This window comes from Stenella coeruleoalba, assembly GCF_951394435.1.
Source record: "Stenella coeruleoalba genome assembly, chromosome: 13".
NCBI lineage: Eukaryota > Metazoa > Chordata > Mammalia > Artiodactyla > Delphinidae > Stenella > Stenella coeruleoalba.
This window is the reverse complement of record NC_137159.1, coordinates 28086011-28101846: the sequence shown is the minus strand read 5'-3', so window position 1 is coordinate 28101846 and position 15836 is coordinate 28086011. Positions and strand designations below refer to the sequence as shown.

The following is a 15836-nucleotide window of genomic DNA, read 5'->3' as shown; positions in this document are numbered from 1 at the left end:
GTGTTTGTGAGTGCATGCACGTGTGAATGTATGCATGTGTGTACATGTGGGTGTGCTTGTGCATATGAGTGTGTATATACGAGCGAATGTAAGTGGGCATGCATGTACTTTATGTGTGTATTCGGGTATGCATGTGCACACGTGCACACATGTGCGTATGTGTGTGTGCATGTGTGCCCAGGCTACGTTTTATGGACAACAGTTTCTGCTTGGTTGTTATGGGAACCACAGTTCTAAAAATGTTAAACTGAATCCCACTCCATGTGGGCCAGAAAAGCCAAAAGGGAGAGAGAAAGCTGAATGACAGACACATCTGGGGACCCAGACCTGAGGGAGAGAATCATGGGCTCTGGAAGAATTAGACAGGCACAGACCATCCAGGAGTGTGGTCCTACTCATGGAACCCCACGGATTGCATCGGTGCCTCGATCTTGCTTCTTCCCGTCTCCCTCCTGATCCTTTCCCAGTTTCATGCTCTCCAACCACCTTCCTTCCTTCCTCTTTCCCCTTCTCTTTTTCTCCTCTCCTTTTAGCCAACCAATCAACCCAATAATTAAGCACTTAAGGTGTGCTGGGCAGAAGGCCTAGTGATATGGTGGCCACACATGTGGATGATCAGACAAGGCCTCTTGCCCTTGAAGGAGCTCAACGGTAGGAGGATTTGGACAATACGTAGGGGGGAGGAATGAGCACAGAGCAAAGGGAGAGACTACAGAGGAGGGTGGGTGATAAGTTTGTATCAGATATGGAGGGCTTTAACTGCAATGTATTTTTTGTAGGAAGGTGGAAATTGTGGTCAGTTTGGGATAAAACACTACGAATAATGGTTTAGGGAAATTACATCAGTAGTGCTGTGTAGTATGAAACGGAAGGAGAGAGAATGGAGGCAGAGGGACCACAGGAAGCAGTTTGGTGTAGTGCAGGCTTGTTTCAAACAGGGCACAGAGGTTGGGGTGAAGAGGGAGGAAGGAGCACTCTGGGTTGCTTTGTCAAACTCTCCCCCATATCCTGCCTCATCAAGATTCTTATTACTCTTCCCTGTCTCTCCAGGGTGAGAGTCAGGATTTGAGTGAGGCTTTGTTACTGATGTGCGTGTATCGAACTCCTCAGGTGCACTAGAAAGTAAAAAAGTTGGGAACCATGGGCCCAACATATGGTAGGCACTCAGTAATACTTGTGAAACAAGTGGATATATGGATATGCACTGGTCTTGGAACTGGAAAGCCCAAGTTCAAGGCCCACTTCAGTCTCTCATCATCTGTGTCCCCTTAAGAAAATCCCAAACTTCTTGGGCCTCAGTTTCCTACTCTGTACAATGAGGGGTCAGACAAGATGTTCTTGTAAGCTCCTTCCAACTATTATGTGATTGTCATAGCCAAAGTGTTTGCGTATGTGGAAGGGGTGGAATGGACTGAGGTGCTGGCAATAGGAACAGAGAGGATAAATGGGGGAAATATTTTAAAAGAGGAATCAATATCTTCTGGCTTTAGTTTTCAGCAATACTGTGGAATAAACCAAAGTCCCTCAAGAATGCATGGACTGATTCACAAAACATAACAGACATCTGAAATGCTTAGCTGAGCTTGCAAGAAAGGGAAGAAAATCTACTTGGACCAAAACAAGGGAACTGAGACCGACAAATGTAAGCTCAAGATGTGCTGTGACTAACCCCAGGAAGTATGGGGAAGGAGTACCTTCCCATATTGCTTGTCTGTCCTGACCTGGGCCCTGGGTGGAAAAGGGGGAGTTCCCTCTGAGAATTTATAACTACTTGAGTTAGAGTTTAAACTCACAACACCTACATAGTACAAGAAGCCCAAGTCAAGAAATGAACATAAAGATTGGTCTTCGTCAGTTGATATTCCTGGAATGCCTGGCAGAAGCAAGCACAAAACTACTCAGGAGAAACATACCCTCAACCCAGCCTACAGAATATTACTGACCAGGTAAACCCCCACTCACTGAAAATTAAGATGAGCTCACAAACTGAAAATTACAGTATGTAAAAGGAAACAATGTACCATGAATTAGAGTAGATAAGACCCTTTAGCACTTCAATAAGATCCAGTAAGTCTGAGTGACAGCCTGGATGTGGGGGAAAGAGGGGTAAAAAATGAATCCTACAGAAGAACTGTAGTGGGCTTCCCTGGTGGCACAGTGGTTGGGAGTCCGCCTGCCGATGCAGGGGACGTGGGTTCGTGCCCCAGTCTGGGAGGATCCCACATGCCGCGGAGCGGCTGGGCCCGTGAGCCATGGCCGCTGAGCCTGCGCGTCCGGAGCCTGTGCTCCGCGACGGGAGAGGCCACAACAGTGAGAGGCCCGCGTAACGCAAAAAAACAAACAAACAAAAAAGAACTGTAGTTATTTAGGTGATTTGGGGGAACCAAACAAATGATGGTCGCCTTTAGCATAAACTGGGTATATGGAAGGATGATTTGATTTTAGACAGATTGTATTTGAAATTGTGGTGAACATCCCCATATGGAGGTGTTCATTAGTCAGAACCATGGGCTTCAGCTGGAGTAGAGATGAGGGCTGGCTGGCTTAGAAGTCATCCATGCATCAGTGATAGCTGAAAGCCTAGGAATTCATGTGATCTCCAAGAAGAGTGTGGAAATGGGGAAGGAGGGGGCTCAGAACTAAGTCTGAGAAAACAACATTTTGAGGACCAGATAAAAAATAGGAGCAAGTAAAGAAAATGAGCTCTCTGTTAGTCCCGGATTATGTTTGGGTCCTGGGTTTGGGACGATTTTCTGATTGTTTTATTTAATTCTTTCCATCTCTGGCCTAACATTCTTTTCCATCAAAATCCCTAGGGGAAGTTCCAGTAAATGGAGCAGTTTCCCTTGGGAGTAATAGGAGGGACTTCTCAGCTGGGAGTTGTAGAACCAGGCTGGGCCCTGGTACCAGCACCACTATGAAGTCACTTCTTTGGGGTGCAATTTTCTCATCAGTGATTTTAGGCCTAGGTGGGTATGAGGACAAGGTGGGGCACAACAGAGCTGATAGTACTTGATGGGACGCTGCTCAAGGGGGCAAGGGTGGACCGGTTAGACACCACCCACCTACAGCCTGTCTGCCCTTCTTCTTTTGTTCAGGTTGTGTGGTTTGGGACCAGTTGCTTGAAATCTGGGCCTTTATGCTCTTTCTTACCCTATTCTGCATGGAAAGTGAAGTCAGGTGGTCCATGCCTATAAGTGAAAGGTGTGGTCACTTAAATAGTAAGATAATGAGAGTCATCATCGTCTTATGTCTCCATGAATCTACCACTTCCCTATTACAGTGCCTGATGGTCCATCATTTGAGCCTCACTACGGGGTTAAACATTGCCCTCTATAGGCTACTCTATTAAAATGTTAACTCTCCTAGAAGAGGTAGTATTGAATCCTTTACCACAAATTGGTTTATTAGATGCAAGGTACTCAACCACATGAAAGCACTTACCACTCAGGGAGAAAAATGGGTGGAATTCACTGATAATTGAATTGATAATTTTGTCTCTGGTCAAATGGACTGTGGGGGTGGAGGGTGAGCACATCTGAGAGTGAAGGGATGAAGTAGCCAAAGGATTAGAAGCTGGGTTGATCTGGCATCCTAGGGCTGTAGAACTCTCTTAATTCAAGAATAGCTCAGCTCAGAAAAGAATGAAGCCCCCAGACAGGCTCTATCCTTTCCTTAGCAGAGAGGAGCTGTTGGGGAGGAGAGATGGGAGCACAGCAGGCTTTTAATGCTCCAGCGTCTACCCAAGATCGCCAGAAAGAGTAAAAGCTTTTGGGTTGGGAGTTTAGGGAGTAAAGTGTGTGTGTGGGGGGGAGTTTCACCCATTCCCCACTTTCCCCATCACAGGATCATACTTTCCTCACCACCCTCCTAGCTCCACCACCTGCCCCCCGCCCTGAAAAGCCATGGAAGTTTCATCTGGAAGGAGAGTTAGGGAAAAGGGGCTGTGGCCAGTGCTTGACTAGATGGTAAATGGGCTGCTGTGGGAAAAGCAGCCTCTGGCAAGCACCCTCTTCTTACTGGGCTTGGCTCTGCCCATCAACGGTCTAGCTGAATGCTGAGTCCCTTTTGGGCCTGACAGCATGTGATTCTCATACAGATGCAAAGGCACTGGCTGGAGCCTCTGTGATACCCAAAGCTCTGGGTGTTCACAAACAGCACTGAAATACTGCAGTCTTTTGCTGCTGTTGCTACTGCCTGGAGCTCCCTCTAGTTGCCAAATCTATTTCACCTCTTGGATGCCTTTCCAAACAGTGCTGATAAGCTGAGGTGCCGCCATTCTGGGGTTGGGAAAAAAAGCACTGGCTTTGGAGCCAGACAGATCTGAGTTTGACCCTGTCTGTTCCTAGCTGGGTTACCCAGCAAGTTATGTACTTTGCTTCCCCATGCTGCACTCAGGATTGTGAGGACTGAGGAGGATAATATATGCACAATGTTTAATACCTAAGCCTCTCAACCACTCTGAAAGTTCCAGAAACACCTTGAACCCTTAGGTCAGCTGTGATTAAATTCATTTGTTAATTCAGTACACATTTATTGAATGCCTACCACGTGCCAAAGTGCCTGACGGTAGGTGTGTAATGATGCCATGAGCGTGAGGATCTCCCTTCTCTTCTGGCACATATACTCCTGGGGGAGTGGGTGGGGAAATGGTCAGGAGCTTGGATGGCAGATTCAGTAAGCTTTTAGCACAATAATTTTAATTGCAAAAATAAACAGTTTTGTCAACTGCTTGAGAGTAGCGTCTGCTTTACAAAAATTAACGACAACAAAAAAGGAAATAACCCCAAAGCAAAACGTTACAACCAACGGCTGCTGAAAACGACATTGCTGTACAAAATCCCGCGCGAGACCAGCTCGGCTCTGCCCCTACCCGTCTCTGGGGGTCTAGGAGAGGGCGTGGGGCGTGCGCCATTACAAAAGAGTGTCTTAAGTCCCAGGGAAGTGCCTACTCAGTGGGTGGCCTGAGAGAACTTCCCTCCAAAGCGCGGCTGACTCGGAAGACAGCGCCCGGACCGCGGGAGCTGTCCGTGGAGCTAGTGCTGTACGGAGAGTGTGCGGCGGGCGCTTCAAGGGAACTAGAAGCCAGACCAGAGGCCCGCCCTAGGGCGTGCCGGAAGAAAGTGGGCAGAGGAGCGGGGAGGGGTGGGCAGGTTTTCTCGTGCGCGCCGGACTGCGGCGCCCCAATGTGCAAACCCATTTCACCCTCACAGCGCAGCGAAAGAGAGGCCCAACGAGTAAAAGCCAAGGCCCTTGAGCCGCTCCTCGGTGCGCGCCTTCTGCTTGAGGTGCACCTTGCTGTGCCGTTTCTTCTCATCGCTGCGCGCGAAGCGGCGGCCGCACACGTCGCAGGCAAAGGGCTTCTCGCCTGTGTGGGTGCGCACGTGTGTGGTAAGGTGGTCGCTGCGGCTGAAGTTGCGGAGGCAGATGCGGCACTGGAACGGCTTGTGGCCCGTGTGGATGCGCAGGTGGCGGTTGAGCTCGTCAGAGCGCGCAAAGCTGCGCACACAGCTCTCCACCGGGCAAGCAAATGCCTTGGCGTGCGGCCGAGGGCAGAAGCAGCGTGCGCTGCACTTGCCGCCTCGGCGCCCCTTGCGCCGCGCCTTGGCTGTGGGGAATGGGACCGGCGGCGGTCCTGGAGGCTCAGGCACGCCACTGCTCCCGGGGAGGTCCGCCACCAGAGGTTTTGGGAAGTCCGCCCCGGCGCTGCGAAGGCCCAGCGGGGAAAGCTCAGGCTGTGTACCATCTAGAAACTCTCCGCCTTCGCCGCTACTCCCTCCCTCCCCACTAGTAGGGGTCAGGAGCCCCGGGAGGCTCTCGGTTCCCTCCCCTAAGTCACCCGGGGCCAGTGGGAAAGCATCGTAGGCCCCCGTGGTGTATAGTCTGCTGGAAGGGCCAGCCGGCAGCTCCGCGGGGCAGCTGATGGACAGCAGGTCTTCAATCTTGGCCCCCATCGGGGGGAAACGGGCCTCCGGGGCGCCCTGGTAGCCTCCCTGTGACCCACAGCTCCCTGGCGCCCCGGCTGAGAGCAGCTCCCATGGAGCGTAGGGACCTTTGAAGGCAGAGGCAGTGTCCAGCGCAGGAGAAGCCGGAGGAGCCCGGAGGCCGGGCTTAACGTCGGGTGGGGAGAGATGAGGCTCATACAGGCACTGTGAGGGGGCGCCCGCCGAGGGTGAGGCCTCCCAGAACGCCTCTGGGAAGACGGTAGCGCCCAGATCCGGGGAGAAAAGGTCTGGCGGTCCCGGCAGCAAGGCGTCGGAGCCTGCGGGAAAAGAGGCGTCCAGAGGAGACCGGGATGCTGCCGCCTCAGCGCCCGGGAAAGGTGCCAGGCCTAGGATGCCCGACATGAGGTTGAAGAGTGCCTCCGGATCGTGCGGGTGTTCGGGTACTGCCTGGATGAAGAAGCTACCACTGTAGCTGAGGCCGGGAGGAGGCGTGGGCGCAGGCCCCTCCAGGAAGCAGGAATCGGCTAAGTCCCCCCCGGCGCCGCAGCTGCTCAAGGCCCAGCTCAAGAAGTCACCTGCTGAGGAGGGAGCAGGAATCAGCTCCGCGCACATCAAAGGCCGTGCCTCGGAGCCCGCAGCCCCTACGCAAGAAGCCCTTGGTGCGCACTGGCACACACAAAGTGCCTTTTGCACATTCTGATCCAGCCGGAGCCAGCATACGCCCCAAGACGCACATACAAACATGCACACGCAAAACACACGTGCAAAGGCAAAAGGATGCCTTGATACACGCACAGGTTCCTGCGGAGGCGCTGGAGGCCTGGTGGGGGTGGCATTGGGGGTACGCACACACAGGACCCCGAATCTCCTTCCGCCCCTAGCCCCACAGCTCCAGCGTCCCAGTCCCTGCCTGTTCTCAGGCACCTTGCGTCCCCGCGCTGCGCCGCCGTCTGAGCACCCCTGGCCGCGCTCCTTACCTCCGGGATAGCCGGCGGCTGCGGGTGGGTCCCTGGCGGGCAGCCGGGTCAGTTCGGTACTGGATTCAGAGCAACAGCCCTCGGTGGACTTTACCAGGAGCGCGTCGGGGCCAGAAAACTCGCTAAGGTGGAGCATGGTTCGGCTGCGGCTGCGGGGCTCCGGGGGCCTCGCCCGCTGGGCTTGGGGGCGCACGGATGGCCGGGAGGCCGACAGTCGGGGCGCCCAGCGCCTCGCAGACCTAGGCTCTCGGGCTCCTGGCTCCGGGCTCTCACCTCTGGGAAAGGGTTGGGGGTGGTGGTGGCCGAGGCGCCCTTGCTCGCTGGGACCCGCCTCGGGTGGCGGTTCCTCGCCTGTCCAAAGCGCAGCCGGGCTCCCCCAACCCGCGGCCCCCCCACTTATATAGCAGCGGCGGCGCTGGCTCAGGGCTTCCGACTCCCAGGGCCACTGCCATTTCGGGAGGCCCCGGCCCAGCCGCCGTGACGTAAATGCCCAAACATGGACACAGGATGTGTACCGGGGACTCCCGAAAAGGAAAACTCGGGCTGTGACGTCTTCGCCACAGCCACCGCCGGGCCCGCGCCGCTGCGTGCGCGCGCACTCGCTGAGCGTGGAGCACCGTGCGCGCCGGGACCGCGGGTGCGCCTGGCTGGGGCGCTGCGTCGCCTGGGTCCGGACGTCAAGTAAGTGCACTTCTCTCTTGGAGGGAGAGGCCGAAGGACGGTTAGGAAAAACAGTGGGCTTAGGGTTTCCACAGTTTGGGCTCGAATCCTCTCTCTGCCACCTTCTAGCTCTGTCATTTCATCTCCCCGAACGTCAGTTTCCTCACCTGTGAAATGGAGATACGTACGTCTACTTTATAAATTTGCTATAAAGATTAATTGGGTTAGAGCATATGAAATTCTAGGCACGGGGCACTCAATAAACCGTAGGGATTATTGCCATTATTCATTATTTGCTCACATCTGTGTGTTTTTCATATTCTTAATAGTCTTTTGTTGTTTAGCTTGTTCTAGGAAAAATAACTTATTTAAATTAAAAAGGATCATATCGTGAGAGAAAACGTCAATTAGCACAGAAAGGTATAAATTGAAAATTAAAAGTCTCTCTTTTCTCTACTCACCTCCCTCCTGAGGTAGCCACGTCTAAATTTCCTGTGTATTCTTTAAGAAAAAAATTATGCATATTGCAAGCATACACACCGTCCTGCAATAGAATTTTCCCCCGCTTATAATAGCCGAGCGATTGCTCCATGTCCAAACAGAGAGGTTGGTCATTCTTTTCTAAGGCTGTATAGTACTCCACTGTAAGGGAGGTAAGTTTGTCCCCTATCCATTAACGTATAGGAAGTTTCCAACCTTTTGCTTGTCATCGTTGTTGTAGTCCTTGAGTAAATAAATGTGAATATATCTGTGGGATAAATTCCAACGAGTGTAACTCTGGGTCAAAGAGTATGTAAAATTTTGATACAACTGGCAATTGTCCTCCAGAGAAGTAAGGCCAATTCCTGCTCCCTCTTCTCTCACCTACAGGGTGTGAGATGCTTGTGTAGTAAACTTTTTTTCCTACCTTTGTATAAATGGCTTTACTCTAGGGGTGTTGTTCTCAGGAGCACACGGAGAATCTACAGGCTATATTTCCCTGGAATCAGTTCCTGGAATAATTGGGCTGCTTCTGAAAAACTTAAAAAATATATTTCATACCCTTATGGAAGCCGTGGATATTGGCTGCAGAAGGCTAGTCAACCCCTGCAAAGAAGCCTGCCTACTCTCCTGATCTCATCTCTCTTCTGCTATGGTTTTCCCTTTGTTTTATCTTCTCATCTTTTTAAATTTTTCATTTTATTTTGTGTTATAGTTCACTTAACTCCTTTCTGGACCAAATTAGGGGATTAGGTATATACATGGGATAGTATGTTTTTTTTATGAAGAGCATCAATTCTTGGGACTCTGGGTGCCAGAAGGTAGGAGGGGCAGGGCTGGGATTCCCTCTTACTTCTCTACTTTCTTAGGAATGGGCACAAAGCCGTTCAGGGGTGATGGGCTACAGCATGACTGGCAGTGTATCTCCCAGCCCCCCTTGCCCAGCCTCCTTTTTCAAGGAAGAGTGCCAAGAATGCCCAAACTCCACCAAATTCTCAGGTCTTTCACCCTGTGTTCATTTTGCAAACATTCATTCATTCAGCTTCTCAATGTTTGTTCATTCAGTATTCATTCCTTAAGTGCTTACTATGGACCAGAAGGTGGATTTTGGTTTTTATTCTACAATGACTGTAAGACCTATCTCCATTGCTAGCTGCACTGTGAGATCCATCTCCATCCCTAGCTGCCCTACCCACCACCCCAAAACAATGCTACAAGTGTGTTCACAGAATATGTCATCACATAATCACCTGCAAAATACATGCTGACACACCTGCATTTATCCTCTTGTGTCTGGAAATCATGCACGTGCAGCATGACCTAACAAATGCCACAGACATAGGTCTATGTTAGCAGCACATGTGTTTCCATTTAGGAAATGCAGAAACCCAGCACTTGTCTGTAAGGATTAGACACACAGGGCAGCATGTCCTTTATACTGTATTTCAGACTCTGGGTTTGATTCTAATCCAAATGCATTGCTAAGGCCAGGTGATCCCACACCAGACATACAGGGCACACATGTCTCAAATCCATGCTGGCATCTTGCTGCCTGGGAGGGAGGGGGAGTGGAGGAGTTTGGCTAGGCCGGTGTCCAGGGCTCGCCAGGTTGCCCCGTCAGGCCAGATTGGCCAGCCCCAGGTTCTCCATCCCTCTGCTGTTCTTCCCTCTGCCGCGGCATTCCTCCTCCTTCTTAGTCATGGATAATTCTCCTACTCCTTTGGCACGTTCCCAGGCCATTACTGCTCTTTGCCAAGGGCAGTTGGGCTAGGTCTGTGTTAAGACAAAGGTCCAGCTTCCTCTTGTTAGAGGCCAGGCCTGCAGGCAGAGCTGGGGAGGAAAGAGGGAATAGGAGAGGAGGTGGGGGACACAGCTTGTGCTCTGGATGTGGGCTGGCCCATATTCCTACCCCTGTGCCCCTCACCTTCAGCAGACACACATACACATACTCTCGCACATGGGATGGTTACCTCTGGAGGGCAGTTGCATCTACATTTGGCTCCTTGAGGAGGAGGAGGGAATATAAAGAGGGAATGGGCATTTTGTAGCCCTTCCCAGCTCAGTCCATCTTACTCCCAAATTTTAACAGCTTAAAAATAGATTCCTAGTGGTCTAGTGGTTAGGATTTGGCATTTTCAATGCTGTGGCCCAGGTTCAGTCCCTGGTCGGGGAACTAAGATCCTGCAAGCTGCGTGGCATGACCAAGATAAAAAAAAAGAAAAGAAAGATTCTGGGCCCAGATAGAATAAAGGTCTTTGGGTGGGCATGGAAGAGAGAGGAGTTTAGATCTATGAGCTCTACTTTAATTCACACTTCAAATATAAAAACACGAATTTACACACAAGAGGAAAATCTCATACACTGAGCACTCTACAAACATATCACTTAATCATTACAAAAGCTCTATGGAATAGGGAAATTAAGACCCATTTCACAGATGAGGAAACAGACTTGAAAAGGTTAAACAACTCACTCAAGGCTATACTTCTATTCAGTGGTGGAACTGAGAGTCAAGCCCAGGCTAGCCTACTCCACAAGATAATTTAGGAAAAGATCATTCATTTTACAAAGAGTTTAACTTTAAGATGGCTTTAGGTGGAGAATCTTCCTCTAGATTTTCAAATGTGCAAACTCCATCTGGCTGGTTTCCATCCCTGCAAGAATTCTCTGGAGTGACTGCCATTAGGAACACTGTGGGTCGCATCAGACACGTGCTGAGGAGGAGAGCATTCCAGGTTCTTGGGAGCCATTGTGAAAGGTGGTGGTGGTGATGGTGTGTATGTGACCCTGGGGAGGCTGAGAGGAAATTTTGGATTTCCATGGGAAAAGGTGATGGAAGGAGAGTTTACTTTCTAGACAAGCACCGAATAGACAATTACTGAATGAATTAATGAATGAACAAATTCATTCATCAAATGTTCATTGAATACAGCCCTGTGCCAGGGGCGCTGCATGGGCCCTTTGGATGCTGATGCTCATGTCGCAGTGGATGAGACTGGAAGCTCTGGGGAGGGCAGAAGGAGAGGGATCAGAGAAGTAAGCCTCCCTTTTCTGTCTCCTGGGAAGAGCCCAGCCCCTGTCATCATTCTGGTAATGCAACTGTCTCCTCCCCCACTCCCCACCTTGATCTTTCTGCTCTAAATATCATTGTGTTCAAATAATAGTGTATATTTTAAAAGACTCCAAGAAGACAGCTGCCTCAGAGTATTAATCACGTAGAGGCCAGCGCTCAGTCTCCATGGCGACTCCTGGCACAGAATGCTGAGGAGCAGCTCCACGTCCCACTTCCTGGGGCCATGGAGATGCAGGCACGTAGCATTTTTCTTTCCTCTCTTCCTCTTCTCTCTCCTCTGGCCCCTCTTCCTCTCCTTTCTTCTTCTCTCCCATACCCCCTTCCACTGCCTCTCATTTTCTCTCCCTAAAGGATTTATTTAAAAGCATGGGCAGAGGCAAGATCCAGACATCAGACTAACACAGAATAAGGCCATTGAGGCTGTAGCAAAGATGAAGTTTGCCTCCAGCTGCAACTTCTGCAGTACACAGCTCCTGTCCCCAAGACCCTGCGGTGCCCCTAGGCTTCACTGACCACTAGGCCAGAAGGAGCCCAATATCTGTCCCTGAGGCAAGGTACCCATCATCAGGGTCCTTCTCTGTCCCCTCCCTCTTCCCTGACCATGTTCAGTTGTTGGTTTGTGGTTTGGGTTCTCACTACTATTATTTTTCTTAATGACCACACAAGTAACATAGGCTCGCTGGAAAAAGACAAACATGTTAAAATTTATAATGCAAAAAGTGCAAATATCTTTCCCTTCTCTACCCAGATATATACAGCTTAAAAGTTTTAGGTCGATTCCTATAGATTTTTCTTCATGCATATTCATTCAACATTCATCTATTCAGCTGTAGCGTCGTTATCCTCATCATTTTGATCCCGATGGTATCATACTATATATACTCTTGTAACTAACTTGACATTGTACCTTGAACAGTTTCTTTTTTCCCCCAATCATGGTACAGACTAATCTATAGTATTAATAACAATTGCTTCAGAGTATTCCATCATGTAGATGTACCTAATTTTTTAACTCGATAGTTCCTTTTTTTCACTATTATGAAGAATCTGGCTGTGCATAGCCCTTTATGTATACTTGGTGTACTGATAAGGGTAATAATAATACAGTATGCTGGCTAACATTTGTATACCACTTACTGTGGGCACTATTAACTGGGTATTGAGAGCTTTACATATACTCACAATTTAATCCTCACAACAACTTGCTAAGTACTATTACTATCTCTACTTCATGGAGATAGTGATGGGGAAATCGAGGCATGAGGAGGTTAAGAAACTTATCCGAGTGTACAAGGTTAAGATTAATGAGAGTGCCAGGATTTGTATAGCCATAATATACAAACCATAACCATAGAATAGATTCCAAAAAGTAGAATTCCTAGGTCAAGGTAGAAATATTTAAAAGTACTATATATGTTGTCAAACCTTCCTCTAAAAAGATTGTTCCAATTTGCAGAACAGAGAGCAGCACATGAGAGCCAACTGGTAAGCAGAAAAAGGTATCCCTGTGATATTTAAATTTGCATTCTAAAAGTTATCAGTAAAGACAAGGTACTTTTCACAGGGCCTTGCTCTTTATTTCCTTTTCTGTGATCTAGGAGCCTAATGCCTCACCCAAAGACATCTGAGTGGGAGCCTTCCTCATGCTACTTAAAACCCCGCACTGGGCACTAGAGATGAAGCTGTTCTCACGTGGACTGGCGTGGGGACATGGGGTATAGGGGCTTCTGCACCCTCCTTAGTTTTGTTTTTTTCTAGTTTGGGTCGTGGGGGAGGTGGAGAGGAGAACAAGGCAGCTGCAAACCATTCAGGAAAAGCTTCTTAGTTTCTTCCAAAGCAGCTTCTAAGCTTTTCTCCCACAGGAGAGAGGGAGGTTATCCTTTCTCTTATCTTCCATTCTACATTCCTCCTTGGGCAAAATCAACATTGGACAGAGCTGATCACAGAAGAGGTGTGACTAGAATGGGTTCTAGGAGGGTCAGAGGCAGGGGGATGGACAGAATGACGTCTCCATGCTGCTACCCACCCTGGTATTTGGAATCAGCCTCCCACCACCCCTTTGTCTCTAAGCCTGGTTCTCCCTTCATGGGCAGTAATGGACTTGGATCTTGATATGTGTTTTTATCTGATTAGGTAATGGTGTTCAGAACATTGGTTTTCAATTCATGAGCTGAGAAGGAGAAAAAGAGGCTGAGAGTAGACTGAGAGGCCTATAGCTCTAGAACAGAAGCAGAATCAGAAAGAAGCCCATTAAACCAACCTGGTGTGCTTCTCTTCTCCCTGGCCTCCTCCTGCTTCCTCTCACCTGCGCTCATCTCCTATTTTTTATCATCTCTCCTCTCCCATCTTGTAATAGGGTTCCTTAAACTGCTTTGAAGTAGATTAGTCAGTGTACTTGGATCTGACAACATAACTCCAAAATACTCAGGCAGTTAATCTACAGCTGGGCCACTGAGCCATAGCCTGAGTCCTCTGTGTGTCCCTGAACACTGTCCACCACTAATCTAGGCTTCTGCTTGCAAGTGATAGAAATGCAACCTGAATTAGTTTAGACAAAAAAAGAAAAGAAAAGAAAAGAATTTATCAGCTCACAGAATCCAAGGGAGTATCAACCAACCAACCTGCAAGGGAGTACGGACACAGCTGGTGTCAGGAGCTAGTGGAACCAGAGGCAAAGAGTTTTTCAAATACTTTCAGCTCTTCCTCTTTTCTCCTACTGATGACTGAAACCCTGGCCACTAGCAGATTCTGTATTCTCCATGCCCACCTCCTGTGATGAGTGGGTTCTCATTCTCAATTCCAGGTAGGAGATCCCAGGAAAGACCTCTGCTGTCCTTCCTAGGACAATGATCTGGCTAGGGGTCAGAGTAATATACCTGACAAGACCACTAGGGGCTTACACTTGGGTTTTGAGAGCAATTCCTGGAGAAGGGGAAACCAGTGGGAGCCAGGAAGCCTCCCAAGAGGCCTCCATCTCAGGTCTTGAGGGCAGGAGCTGGGCAGCAGTGGGCTCTGCAGGTTCTCATAATGGGGGCAGAAGTGGATATTTCCCTCTGCTTAACAATGCCCCTGGAGCAAGTTGCATACTCCATCTGTCTGCGAGCTCCAAGGAGCACTGCCCAAAATAAAAAGCCCTAATTAGCAATTCCTGCAATCCAAAGCAAAACAATGTATTTGTTTCCTAGAATAATCTGGAGCCATATTTGGCTTGGCAACCAGTGGGTCCCGCACATGCATGTGGTGTGCCATGTGAAGACTCTAGCAGGGACCTTTCCTCAGTCAGGGCATGAGGGGGAAGGCCCCAGGGGCCCCTGCCCAGATAGCAGCAAGCTGGGGCCCAGAACAGAACCGGATTTATCAATCATGTACAGGAGGTTTCTGAAACAGGGAGGTAGGGAATGGAGGGAACGTCAACAGGACTTCTACATCCAGTCCCCATGAAAGCCAGACTAGGCACACACGGCCTGCAGGGTCATAGAGAATCCCGTAATAGAGTAGTGACCTCAAGCCTGGAGTCAGGGGAGCAGATTCCAACTCAGCTCTGCTGTTAGCTTGTTCTGTGACCTTGAACAAATTCCCAATCTTTCTGTGCTTGCATTTCCTCACCTGTGAAAATGGGAGTATGTTATCTGCTCTACCTACAGTCTGAGGACTGAGAGCTAGAATTAACAAATTAGGCAGCCGAAGCACAATTGTGCACTTTCTGTAGCAATGAGAGGTGATGTGAGAAGCAGTATATCCAGTTAAGAAATAGTGGATAAGGAAAACATAGGCAGAACACTCTATGACATAAATCACAGCAAGATCCTTTTTGACCCACCTCCTAGAGAAATGGAAATAAAAACAAAAATAAACAAATGAGACCTAATGAAACTTAAAAGCTGTGTACAGCAAAGGAAACCATAAACGAGATGAAAAGACAACCCTCAGAATGGGAGAAAATATTTGCAAATGAAGCAAATGAAAAAGGATTAATCTCCAACATTTACAATCAGCTCATGCAGCTCAATATCAAAAAAACAAACAACCCAATCCAAAAATGGGCAGAAGACCTAAATAGACATTTCTCCAAAGAACATATACAGATTGCCAACAAACACATGAAAGGATCCTCAACATCACTAATCATTAGAGAAATGCAAATCAAAACTACAATGAAGTATCACCTCACACCAGTCAGAATGGCCATCATCAAAAAATCTACAAATAATAAATGGTGGAGAGGGTGTGGAGAAAAGAGAACCCTCTTGCACTGTTGGTGGGAATGTAAATTGATACAACCACTATGGAGAACAGTATGGGGGTTCCTTAAAAAACTAAAAATAGAACTACCATACACCCCAGCAATCCCACTACTGGGTATATACCCTGAGAAAACCATAATTCAAAAAGAGTCATGTACCACAATGTTCTTTGCAGCTCTATTTACAATAGCCAGGACATGGAAGCAACCTAAGTGTCCATTGACAGATGAATGGCTAAAGAAGATGTGGCACATACATACAATGGAATATTACTCAGCCATAAAAAGAAACAAAATTGAGTTATTTGTAGTGAGGTGGATGGACCTAGAGTCTGTCATACAGAGTGAAGTAAGTCAGAAACTGAAAAACAAATACTGTATGCTAACACATATATATGGAATCTTAAAAAAAAAAAAAAGGTTCTGAAGAACCTAGGGGCAGGACGGGAATAAAGACA

At 48.7% G+C, this 15836-nt stretch overlaps 1 protein-coding gene across 1 annotated transcript; it reads right to left on the bottom strand.

The window, feature by feature from the left end:
- Positions 1-4774: 4774 nt before the first annotated feature.
- EGR4 (early growth response 4) lies at positions 4775-7224 on the bottom strand. The gene is made up of 2 exons (XM_079940993.1): positions 6923-7224; positions 4775-6523 (listed from the first exon to the last, which is right to left on the bottom strand). Exons 1-2 carry the CDS (start codon positions 7056-7058, stop codon positions 5208-5210), a joined length of 1452 nt encoding a protein of 483 aa, XP_079797119.1. The 5' UTR covers positions 7059-7224; the 3' UTR covers positions 4775-5207.
- Between the last annotated feature and the right edge of the window lie 8612 nt (positions 7225-15836).

Excerpts from the sequence above, each read along its gene's own strand:
- EGR4 (XM_079940993.1), bottom strand. The coding sequence starts at position 7,058 with ATGCTCCACCTTAGCGAGTTTTCTGGCCCCGACGCGCTCCTGGTAAAG. Across the intron at positions 6,524-6,922 it reads AGCCGCCGGCTATCCCGGAG|CAGGTGACTTCTTGAGCTGG; the intron begins GTAAGGAGCGCG and ends CTCCCTCCTCAG.